A 12,500-nucleotide genomic window follows, 5' to 3' on the forward strand; every position below is an offset into this window, starting at 1 on the left:
GCATAAATTAGTGTGCTCTAGGGTTATCCTTCCTGAGCTAAGACAAAAATGTGTGAGTTGGAGGCTAAAAATCTGAGCTAGCTCACACAAACTCAGCTTAGGGGGAACACTGCCTGTGAGGTAGGTGGGGCTGAGAGAGCTCTCCTAGAACTGCTCTTGAGCAGAACAGCCTTGAGAGAACTTGTGACTGACCCAAGGCCATTCCAGCAGCTACAAGTGGAGGAGTGAGGAATCCAACCCGGTTCTCCCAGATAAGAGTCCGCGCACTTCACCACTACACCAAATTGATGCTCAAATTGACAGTCCAGCTTCCTGGCTGGGACTGAAGGCAGCTTACAAAGACTGCATCGATGCAACCAGCAAGGTGAGGGAGGGGGGTCACCCACTCTAGACTGTGCACTAGGAGTTGACTGGAAACCAACCAGAGGTGAAGCACCGCAGAACTATAAGGCACGGCACATTACACAAAAAAAACAAAAATTACACAGCAGGAACTTATTTACACCAACAGATACTACAAACTGTACATAGCAGTTATAGTCTATAATTCCCAGTGCTTTACCCCAAGCGTCTTTCTGAACCATATAATCACAGTGAAAACTTACTTCCTGTGCAAAAAGCCCTCTTCAATACTTCCATTTTGCATAGCTTAGAATTATAGAGTCATAGAGCTGGAAAGGACCTCCAGGGTCACCTAGTCCAACCCCCTGCACAATGCAGGAAATTCACATATACCTCTACCACACACATGCATGACTCCTGCTCCACCTCTAGAAGACAGCAAAAACCTCCAGGATCTCTGGCCAAATTGGCCTTGACAAAAATTGCTGACTGATCAAAGTGATGATCAGCACTTCCCTTGGCATGCAAGAAAGGCCACAAGAACCAAGCACTGATGCAACCCTTTCCGCCTGCCTTCTCACAATCTGCCCAATGCACAGGATCCGCATTGCTGTCAGATGGCCATCTAGCCTCTGTTTAAAAACCTCCAAGGAAGGAGAGCCCACCACCTCCCAAGGAGGAAGCCTGTTCCACTAAGGAATCACTCTAACGGTCAGGAAGTTCTTCCTAATGTTGAGCTAGAAACTCTTTTGATTTAATTCCAACCCATTGGTTCTAGTCCTATCTTCTGGGGCCATAGAAAACAATTCCACACCATCCTCTCTATGACAGCCCTCCAAGTCCTTGAAGATGGTTATCCTATCACCTCTCAGCCGCCTCCTCTCCAGGCTAAACATCCCCAGCTCCTTCAACCTTTCCTCATAGGACTTGGTCTCCAGACCCCTCAACATCTTCATCACCCTCCTCTGGGCATGTTCCAGCTTGTCTAACCAGAGCAAAGTAATACCATCACTTTGTGTGATCACTATACTTCTCTTGATGCAAGCCAAAATCAAATTTGCCGTTTTAGCCACCACATCACACTGCTGACTCTTGTTCACTGTATGATCCACTAAGATCCCTAGATCTTTTTCGCACAGACTACTGCAAAGACAAGTCTCGCCCACCCTATAACCCTGCACTGGATTTTCCTTACCTAAATGCAGAACTTTACATTTATCCCTGTTAAAATTCATTTTATTGGTTTTAACCCAGTTTTCCAGCCTGTCGAGATCATCCTCAGTTTCCAGCCCTCCTTGGTGGAACCAACTGCCTGAGGAGGATACAGCCTTGCAGGACCTTCTGCAAGGCTTGTAAGTCGACACTGTTTCAGTGTTTCAGTGTGCGAGGTGACATGAGAGAGGTTTACAAGATGGGATAGAGAAAGTAGAGAAAGAAGTACTTTTCTCCCTTTCTCACAATACAAGAACGCATGGGCATTCAATGATATTGCTGAGCAGTCATGTTGAACGGATAAAAGGAAGTCCTTCTTCACCCAGAGGGTGATTAACATGTGGAATTCACTGCTGCAGGAGGTGGTGGCGTCTACAAGCATAGCCACCTTCAAGAGGGGATGGAATAAAAATATGGAGCAGAGGTCCATCAGTGGCTATTACCCACAGTGTGTGTATATATATATATCTGTGTGTGCGCGTGTGTGTGTGTGTGTGTATATGTATATATAAATTTTTTTTTTGGCCACGGTGTGACACAGAGTGTTGGACTGGATGGGCCACTGGCCTGATCCAAAATGGCTTCTCTTATGTTCTTATGTGACACAGAGTGTTGGACTGGAGGGGCCACTGGCCTGATCCAACATGGCTTCTCTTATGTTCTTATGTGACACAGAGTGTTGGACTGGATGGGCCACTAGCCTGACCCAACAGGGCTTCTCTTATGTTCTTATGTAACGCAGAACGTTGGACTGGATGGGCCATTGAGCTAATCCAAAATGGCTTCTCTTATGTTCTTATGTGACAGAGAGTGTTGGACTGGAGGGGCCACTGGCCTGATTCAACATGGCTTCTCTTATGTTCTTATGTGACACAGAGTGTTGGACTGGATGGGCCACTGGCCTGATCCAACATGGCTTCTCTTATGTTCTTATGTGACACAGAGTGTTGGACTGGATGGGCCACTGGCCTGATCCAACATGGCTTCTCTTATGTTCTTATGTGACACAGGGTGTTGGACTGGATGGGCCATTGGCCTGACCCAACAGGGCTTCTCTTATGTTCTTATGTGATGCAGAGTGTTGGACTGGATGGGCCATTGAGCTGATCCAAAATGGCTTCTCTTATGTTCTTATGTGACCAAGAGTGTTGGACTGGAGGGGCCACTGGCCTGATCCAACATGGCTTCTCTTATGTTCTTATGTGACACAGAGTGTTGGACTGGATGGGCCACTGGCCTGATCCAACATGGCTTCTCTTATGTTCTTATGTGACACAGAGTGTTGGACTGGATGGGCCATTGGCCTGATCCAACAGGGCTTCTCTTATGTTCTTATGTGACACAGTGTTGGAATGGATGGGCCACTGACCTGATCCAACATGGCTTCTCTTATGATCTTATGTGACACAGAGTGTTGGAATGGATGGGCCACTGACCTGATCCAACATGGCTTCGCTTATGTGACACAGTGTGTTGGACTGGATGGGCCACTGGCCTGATCCAACATGGCTTCTCTTATGTGACACAGAGTGTTGGAATGGATGGGCCACTGACCTGATCCAACATGGCTTCTCTTATGTTCTTATGTGACACAGAGTGTTGGACTGGATGGGCCACTGGCCTGATCCAACATGGCTTCTCTTATGTTCTTATGTGACACAGGGTGTTGGACTGGATGGGCCATTGGCCTGACCCAACAGGGCTTCTCTTATGTTCTTATGTGATGCAGAGTGTTGGACTGGATGAGCCATTGAGCTGATCCAAAATAGCTTCTCTTATGTTCTTATGTGACCAAGAGTGTTGGACTGGAGGGGCCACTGGCCTGATCCAACATGGCTTCTCTTATGTTCTTATGTGACACAGAGTGTTGGACTGGATGGGCCACTGGCCTGATCCAACAGGGCTTCTCTTATGTTCTCATGTGACACAGTGTTTGAATGGATGGGCCACTGACCTGATCCAACATGGCTTCTCTTATGTGACACAGTGTGTTGGACTGGATGGGCCACTGGCCTGATCCAACATGGCTTCTCTTATGTTCTTATGTGACACAGAGTGTTGGAATGGATGGGCCACTGACCTGATCCAACATGGCTTCTCTTATGTTCTTATGTGACACAGAGTGTTGGACTGGATGGGCCACTGACCAGATCCAACATGGCTACTCTTATGTTCTTATGTTCAGTTAGCTTTTAGGTGACATGCTGACCACCATCAAGACACTAGATCCAATGGATGCTGAGATCACTGAATGCCATCTGCATCAAAACTAGCACCAAATTATTTTGAAACTGTTTAATGCTTTAATGTAACTGTTTTTTATTGTAACAGTTTTTTATTGTAAGCTATGCATTGCGAGCCACCCTAAGTCTGCTTCGGTGGGGAGGGTGGGATATAAATGATAATTTAAAAAATCCTGTATCCTGTCTCTGTCTTCTACTGTATTTGTGACCCCTCCCAACTTAGTATCGTCTGCAAATGTAATGAGCATTCCCTCGATTCCTTTTTCCAAATCATTTATGAAGATGTTGAACAGAAAGCGGGGGTGGGGGGGGATTCTTCAGGCAGGCCGTTACATGAGATGGGAGCCACAGCAGAGAAGGCACCTGTAAGGGCAGTTGTCAATTTTGTCCCTTTGTAGAGTGGCTCCCACAGAAGGCCCTGCTCAGGTGAGCAAAGCTGTCATGGCGGAGGCGTGAAGGACAAGATGCCCCCCTCCCTCTTCTCCACTCATGGCCACAGCTCCGCCCACTTGCTGCTCCAGTGCTGGCTGGCCCCTCCCTGCTGCCAAGGTCTGCCAAGGTCCTCCTGGGGACATCAGTGCAAACCCCCTCCCAAACCCCCCTCCCTTTGGCCAAGGGCCAGTGGTGGCAGAGACCTTTAAAGTGTGCTGCCCTGTGCATGTAATTCTGGGAAGTCTCCTGACCCCACCTGGAGGCTGGCAACCCTAGCAGGGGACAGGTGGCAGCAGTTGGCATGCCAGGAATTCACCCAGAGGAAGGAGTGCCGGCTGGCAAGCCAGGTCCCACCCACCTGGCAAGACTGCTGCTGCCCCTGCAGAGGGTGGTCACGGCCCATGGAACCCTTGCAGGGCAAGGCCTGGGAGAGCCCACCTGCTGCAACCGGGGGGGGGGGGGGGCGGGCTACATGAGCTGAAGTCCTAGGAGGTCTTCACACAGAGAGCCAACTGTGATTTGCTGCTCGGGGGCGGGCAGGGGAGCCCTGTTGCCAAACCCCATAGCTGGTTGCCCAGGCGATTCCCCCCTCTTCCAGCACCCTGCCCCCAGAGGACAGAACACCCCCTCCAGTGCCACCCCCCCACCCGTTCACGCTCCAGGGTTTCTGCATATAAAGAGCCCTCTTTACAGAGAAAAAGAGCCGCATTCAGCTTTTTCAAAATGCTGTTTCAGTGCTCAGACTGTGGTGTGCGCATTATCTCTGCGATCTGTTAGATTTAAATCATTTGATTAACTTAAAGGTGCTCAGAATTAATTGAACGGCAGATTCTTTAAAGTAATGACTTTCAATCCAACGGCCTATGGAAACTGACCTCCAGGGCTTTTTCTGTAGCAGGAACTCCTTTGCATATTAGGCCACACTCCGATGTAGCCAATCCTCCTGGAGCTTACAGTAGGCCCTGTACGAAGAGCCCTGGAAGCTCTTGGAGGAGTGGCTACACAAAGGGGGTGTGGCCTAATATGCAAAGGAGCTCCTGCTACAGAAAAAGCCTTGCTGACCTCCTTGCAGAAAAGGCCTTCTCACCCCTTCCCCCACTCAAGGGACAGAAGGGAAGTCTCCTCGAAGGCAGGCCAACCAGGCACCTCTTTGTGCAGATCTGATCACTCAGTGACCCAGTGAGACTACCTAAGATGGATCAAGAAAGCCTTCTTGTCTCAGAAGGAGAACAAGAGGTTGGCACCTTGGGAGAGGCTGTGGAAGGAAAGAGGGTGGCCCTCAGGCTCAGCGTCAGGATAGCAGGTTCTGGCCTCTGACCTTTCTGCTGAGGGAGCTCCAGAACCCACCCTGGGGGCAAAGGCAGCCCTCCGCTGACCTGAGCCCAAAATGGAGCAGGACGAGGAAGGCAGGAGAGGGGATGGCCAGCCCCCCGCCAGATCCACCGCCTGCTCCCCCACAAGGCTCCACAGGTCCCCGGCCTGCAGCACACAAGAGAGTGCCCTCTTAGAGCACAGGGCAGGCTTCATTCAGCGCCCATGATGCGGGCCAGCCTGCCACATTCAGCACTGTTGGATGGATGAGGCCTGGGAAGGGGGAGGGGTCGCCACTGACCTCAGACATTTGCGGGAAGAGGCTGATGGCCAGCGGGAGGGCCAGGCCGAAGGCAGCAAGGCACACGAGGCTCTGGACGGGGAGAATCAGCCGCGGGCGGGATCGCAGGAAAGCTGTTCTGCAAGGAGAAGGGCAGGTCGGTTAAGCCAAGTGGGAGAAGGAGGCCGAAGAAGAACCCCCAGGCCCAGTGCTAGTTTCCAGCACCCCAGGCTGGATCCCGCTCCTCCACCCCCTCCGCGGGGCAAAGCAAGCGTGCAACCGATGACATCGCTGTTGTGCCCCCCCCCCGACATTGCGGAGGCCGCCCAATCCTCCAGAAGCCTCGGCAAAGTCAGAACCACAGTGGGACATGGGGAGAGGGGTGCCTCGTGACACCCACCTACTTAGCCTACTCCCCCGCGTCAGCCCTGAGAACCCCTCTCTCCCTCCCTCCCTCTTCCCCAAACCACTAGACACAGGGACACCCACTGCTCAGGTGGGACATCATCAGCGCTGAGACTCTGGGACCACCCACATGTGGAAGCCCCCCACTCTGGGGGAAAGGAGGGGGATGAAGACTGGCAAGCGGTGCTGAGTCGTTCCCTGCTTGAGTCAGCCCAGGAGAAACTGCTTTGAGCCTCCCTGGAGCAGAACTCTTGCCCTGAAAGGCCAGGCCTGATCCAGATACAAGCATCCAGTGAAAAAGCCCCAGGCATCTCGTTAGCTTTCCTGTATCATCTCATTTAACCCTGGGACGGAGCTACACTTCAGCAACGCTTTAGAGTTGTTCTGAGTATAGCATGCAAGTTAATGCCGTTAGAGAATCTCTGCTTCCATTTTAAGCTTTTTATTAAAGCATAACTATTGCACTGTTAAACACAATACCATCCATCCATCATTTTTACAGGAGGAGTTAGAGGAGAGCAATTACAGAAAGAGTTAGAGGAGAGTCCATAAAAGTGCCTTATCCCAAAATTAAGCAAGTAACAAATAATGAGCCCCTTCTGAGAAGAAAGATCTCAGCCAATTGACCTTCCCATTTTTATAGGATTTTAACATCCTCTTCTAACAGTTGCAAACTGTCCCACTTGATAATGATCCTTTGCCGACTCATTCTTCCATAACTTCAAACATCATGCACGGCTATCTATATTTCTCTCTTCATTTGTGTGTGTGTGTGTGGGGGGGGGGGAAGACGGTGGTCCCCTACCTTGGAGCATTATGACACTGGCTGGGTTTTTTCCTCGGTTCCCTTCCTAATAATCCCCAGCACAGCATTTACCTTATTTATTGTTGCTGTTGCAGTTGCACCCTGAGTCTGCATCTTTAGTGAGTTCTCTACCACGACTTCAAGATCTCTCTCCTAGTCAGTGTCAGCCCATTCAGGCCCCATCAAGGTGTATTTATAGCTTGGATTTTTGGCTTCAATGTGCATTACTTTGCACTTGCCAGTGCTGAATCTCATTTGCCGTGATGGTACCTACTGTCCCAGCCTCCACAGGTCCCACTGGAGCACCTCACCATCCTCCCTGCTTCTCACCGCCCTGAACAACTTTGTGTCACCCACAACCTCAGCCACTTCACCGCTCACTCCCAACTCCAAATCCTTAATGAACCAGTTAAAAAGCACCAGACCTAGAACCGAGCCCTGCCGTACCCAACTGCTTACCACCCTCCCCTGTGAAAACTGCCCATTTAGACTTACTTTCTGCTTTTTGTTAGTTAACCAGTTTTTAATCCACAAAAAGGACTTGTCCTTCTACCCCTTGACTGCTGAGTTTACTAAGGAGCCTTTGATGAGGAACTCTATCAAAAGCTTTCTGGAAGTCCAGGTAAACAACATGTACTGTGTCAACCTTGTCCATATGCTTCTTCACTCCCTCCAAGAACTCAAAAAGGTTATAGACAGACAAGATCCTTCCTTAGAGAATCCGGGCTGATTCTTCCTCAACAGCTACAGCTGATCTTTAGACAATGGAAATTATTTCTCTTGCAGAAAACAACTTCTGTTGCCTAAAGCTCAGTTGTGGTTGGGGGAGAGGGGCAGCCCTACTTGTTGAGCTCAGAGGGAGGCCCCCCCCTTTAGCTGCAGCTTTGAGCCCCAGCTGTGTGCAGAAGGGCCTCAGTGGGGGGGGGGGCTGTGCGTGCCCCAGAGCCCCTCCTGCTCCCCTTTGGCGGCAGCACCCTTTGACGGACGGCCCGCTGGGCTCCTCACAATCACCACCAGGGAACAAAACCAATTTAGAGTGTTCAGTGGTGCTGCTCCCAGGTGTGACTTCCGCCACGGGTGTTTTAAGTTCAGGCCAGTTCACATTACAATGGTGAGAGCCTCCTAATTAAGAGGAGTTATGGCCTGATTTAAAGAAAAAGCCCTTAATTAACACATGAAGTGTAATGTCTTAATTGGGACTCAGATCCGACCATTTGCAAAGTTCAGCCTAAATGATTCACAATTAGCAGAGAAGGACGCTCACTCCCTGTCTTCAGCTCTCTGCTCTCCAAACGCAGCACACCAAAGGCAAAGCATTAGTTCTCCAGAGAACAGACTCCCCCCACTTGTTGCCTCCGGGATGCCGAGGAGCCTGGAGTGTCTTCCCTCCATTCTTCTAAGCCAGGAGTGGCCAGCGGTAGCTCTACAGATGTTTTTTTGCCTACTACTCCCATCAGCCCCAGCCAGCATGGCCAATGGCTGTGGCTGATGGGAGTTGTAGGCAAAAAACATCTGGAGAGCTACCGTTGGCCACCCCTTTTCTAAGCCTATGGAAAGCAGCACACTCTCAGCTCAGACCAGGGCTCAGGAATCCACCATTTGCTGCCACCACTCTGCAGCCCAGGAATCATAAGTAGAACAAACCTACATGGGGCCGTTCTTGCATTATCTTGCCAGCTGGGTCTTGGTACCAGTCCCAGAGAACTACCAGGCATGGCCTTCTCGCCAGACTTTGCCCCTTGCCTCGGAGTCACTGGTGAACTCTGTCCAGCTGGGCTACTTACTGGAAGTGGCCAGAGGCATGTCCTTGCTATCAGGGGCCAGGACAGCAGCAGCACCACCAACAGCCCTGCTGGCCCTCAACTTTCATTTCAGGTTTCCACCCTTTCCTCATTGACACAGGAGGTGGTGGCAGCTATAAGCATAGACAGCTTCAAGAGCGGATTGGATAAACATCTGGAGCAGAGGTACATCAGTGGCTCTTAGCCACAGCGTATTGTTGGAACAGTCTGGGGCAGTGATGCTCTGTATTCTGGGTGCTTGGAAGGGGCAACAGTGGGAGGGCTTCTAGTGTCCTGGCCCCACTGGTGGACCTCCTGATGGCACCTGGGTTTGTTTGTTTTTCGGCCATTGTGTGACACAGACTGTTGGACTGGAGGGGCCATTGGCCTGTTCTAACAGGGCTTCTCTTATTTTCTTATGTGACACAGTGTTGGACTGGAGGGGCCATTGGCCTGATCCAACAGGGCTTCTCTTATGTGACACAGAGTGTTGGACTGGATGGGCCACTGGCCTGATCCAACAGGGCTTCTCTGATGTTCTTATGTGACACAGAGTGTTGGACTGGATTGGCCACTGGCCTGATCCAACAGGGCTTCTCTGATGTTCTTATGTGACACAGAGTGTTGGACTGGATGGGCCACTGGCCTGATCCAACAGGGCTTCTCTGATGTTCTTATGTGACACAGAGTGTTGGACTGGATGGGCCACTGGCCTGATCCAACAGGGCTTCTCTGATGTTCTTATGTGACACAGAGTGTTGGATTGGACGGGCCATTGCCCTGATCCAACAGGGCTTCTCTTATGTGACACAGAGTGTTGGACTGGAGGGGCCATTGGCCTGTTCTAACAGGGCTTCTCTTATGTTCTTATGTGACACAGTGTTGGACTGGAGGGGCCATTGGCCTGATGCAACAGAGCTTCTCTTATGTGACACAGAGTGTTGGACTGGATGGGCCACTAGCCTGATCCAACAGGGCTTCTCTGATGTTCTTATGTGACACAGAGTGTTGGACTGGACGGGCCATTGGCCTCATCCAACAGGGCTTCTCTTATGTTCTTATGTAACATAGAGTGTTGGACTGGATGGGCCACTGGACTGATCCAACAGGGCTTCTCTGATGTTCTTATGTGACACAGAGTGCGGACTGGATGGGCCATTGGCCTGATCCAACATGGCTTCTCTTATGTTCTTATGTGACACAGAGTTTTGGACTGGATGGGCCATTGGCCTGATCCAACAGGGCTTCTCTTATGTTCTTCTGTGACACAGAGTGTTGGACTGGAGGGGCCACTGGCCTGATCCAAAATACTTCTCTTATGTTCTTATGTGACACAGAGTTTTGGACTGGATGGGCCATTGGCCTGATCCAACAGGGCTTCTCTTATGTTCTTCTGTGACACAGAGTGTGGGGCTGGAGGGGCCACTGGCCTGATCCAGCAGGGCTTCTCTGATGTTCTTATGTGACACAGAGTGTTGGAGTGGAGGGGCCACTGGCCTGATCCAACAGGGCTTCTCTGATGCTCTTATGTGACACACAGTGTTGGACTGGAGGGACCATTGGCCTGATCCAAAACAGCTTCTCTTAGGTTCTTATGTGACAAAGAGTGTTAGACTGGATGGGCCACTGGCCTGATCCAACAGGGCTCCTCTTATGTTCTTATGTGGCACAGAGTGTGGGACTGGAGGGGCCACTGGCCTGATCCAACAGGGCTCCTCTTATGTTCTTATGTGACACAGAGTGTTGGACTGGATGGGCCACTGGCCTGATCCAACAGGGCTTCTCTAATGTTCTTATGTGACACAGAGTGTTGGACTGGATGGGCCACTGGCCTGATCCAACAGGGCTTCTCTGATGTTCTTATGTGACACAGAGTGTTGGATTGGACGGGCCATTGGCCTGATCCAACAGGGCTTCTCTTATGTGACACAGAGTGTTGGACTGGAGGGGCCATTGGCCTGTTCTAACAGGGCTTCTCTTATGTTCTTATGTGACACAGTGTTGGACTGGATGGGCCACTGGCCTGATCCAACAGGGCTTCTCTGATGTTCTTATGTGACACAGAGTGTTGGACTGGACGGGCCATTGGCCTCATCCAACAGGGCTTCTCTTATGTAACATAGAGTGTTGGACTGGATGGGCCACTGGCCTGATCCAACAGGGCTTCTCTGGTGTTCTTATGTGACACAGAGTGCGGACTGGATGGGCCATTGGCCTGATCCAACATGGCTTCTCTTATGTTCTTATGTGACACAGAGTTTTGGACTGGATGGGCCATTGGCCTGATCCAACAGGGCTTCTCTTATGTTCTTCTGTGACACAGAGTGTTGGACTGGAGGTGCCACTGGCCTGATCCAAAATGGCTTCTCTTATGTTCTTATGTGACACAGAGTTTTGGACTGGATGGGCCATTGGCCTGATCCAACAGGGCTTCTCTTATGTTCTTCTGTGACACAGAGTGTGGGACTGGAGGGGCCACTGGCCTGATCCAACAGGGCTTCTCTGATGTTCTTATGTGACACAGAGTGTTGGACTGGAGGGGCCACTGGCCTGATCCAACAGGGCTTCTCTGATGTTCTTATGTGACACAGAGTGTTGGACTGGAGGGACCATTGGCCTGATCCAACACAGCTTCTCTTAGGTTCTTATGTGATAAAGAGTGTTAGACTGGATGGGCCACTGGCCTGATCCAACAGGGCTCCTCTTATGTTCTTATGTGACACAGAGTGTGGGACTGGAGGGGCCACTGGCCTGATCCAACAGGGCTCCTCTTATGTGACACAGAGTGTTGGACTGGATGGGCCATTGGCCTGATCCAACATGGCTTCTCTTATGTTCTTCTGTGACACAGAGTGTTGGACTGGAGGGGCCATTGGCCTGATCCAACAGGGCTTCTCTGATGTTCTTATGTGACACAGAGTGTTGGACTGGAGGGACCATTGGCCTGATCCAACACAGCTTCTCTTAGGTTCTTATGTGACACAGAGCGTTGGACTGGATGGTCCACTGGCCTGATCCAACAGGGCTCCTCTTATGTTCTTATGCAAACACTTCCAGTCCCTTTCCGGGAAGGTGAAGAACAACGCAAGACCCCTTCTTGATTCCTGTGCCGCATCCAGGCCTTCCATCTGTCTTCAGGGCACTCCTTCCAGGCAGGCAGGCTTGGGCGGCATCTCATGTCTCTTGCCCTCATCTTGCCTCTCTGGTGGAAAAACTCACACAAAAGCTTCTCATCTGACAAAGGGAGCTTTGACACTCAAATGCCTGTAACCCAGGAAACCTTGTTGGCCTCTCTTGGACTCCAGTCTTGCCCAAAAGCTCAAACACCCCAGTTGAAAGGGATTCCTCTCTCCTCGGGTGCTGTGTCTCTTCCTGAGAGCCTCTTGTTTCTGTCCTAAGGACAACAAGGGCCAGGGCCTTTTCAATCTGGGCCCCTACCTCGTGGAATGAACTCCTTTTGAAGATCCGGGCCCTGCAGGACTTACCCAAGTTTCGCAGGGCCTGTAAGAAAGAGCTCTTCTGGCAGGCTTTTAATCTACCGGGTGTCCTCTGAAGCCTCCCCCCAGCACTTCATTATCCATGTGCTTGAGTGGGGTCAAGGGTGTGAATTACAACCTTAAGTGTTGTCAATGACCTGAAGCTGTGCTATGTGGTGTTAACTAGCTGAAGTCGTACCAACTGCTGAACTC

General features: G+C 50.8%; 1 protein-coding gene across 4 annotated transcripts in view; it reads right to left on the minus strand.

Annotated features, from left to right (window-relative positions):
* The window catches only part of SFXN5 (sideroflexin 5), a 120,504-nt gene that overhangs the window by 1,894 nt on the left and 106,110 nt on the right, over positions 1 to 12,500 (minus strand). For all 4 annotated transcript variants that reach the window (XM_060246102.1, XM_060246106.1, XM_060246104.1 and 1 more), the window contains one exon: positions 5,842 to 5,959. In XM_060246102.1, the coding sequence (XP_060102085.1) occupies positions 5,842 to 5,959 (118 nt within the window). The remainder of the gene's footprint in view (positions 1 to 5,841; positions 5,960 to 12,500) is intronic.

The sequence above is a fragment of the Heteronotia binoei genome, chromosome 9 (genome assembly GCF_032191835.1).
Source record: "Heteronotia binoei isolate CCM8104 ecotype False Entrance Well chromosome 9, APGP_CSIRO_Hbin_v1, whole genome shotgun sequence".
In the NCBI taxonomy this organism is placed as follows: domain Eukaryota; kingdom Metazoa; phylum Chordata; class Lepidosauria; order Squamata; family Gekkonidae; genus Heteronotia; species Heteronotia binoei.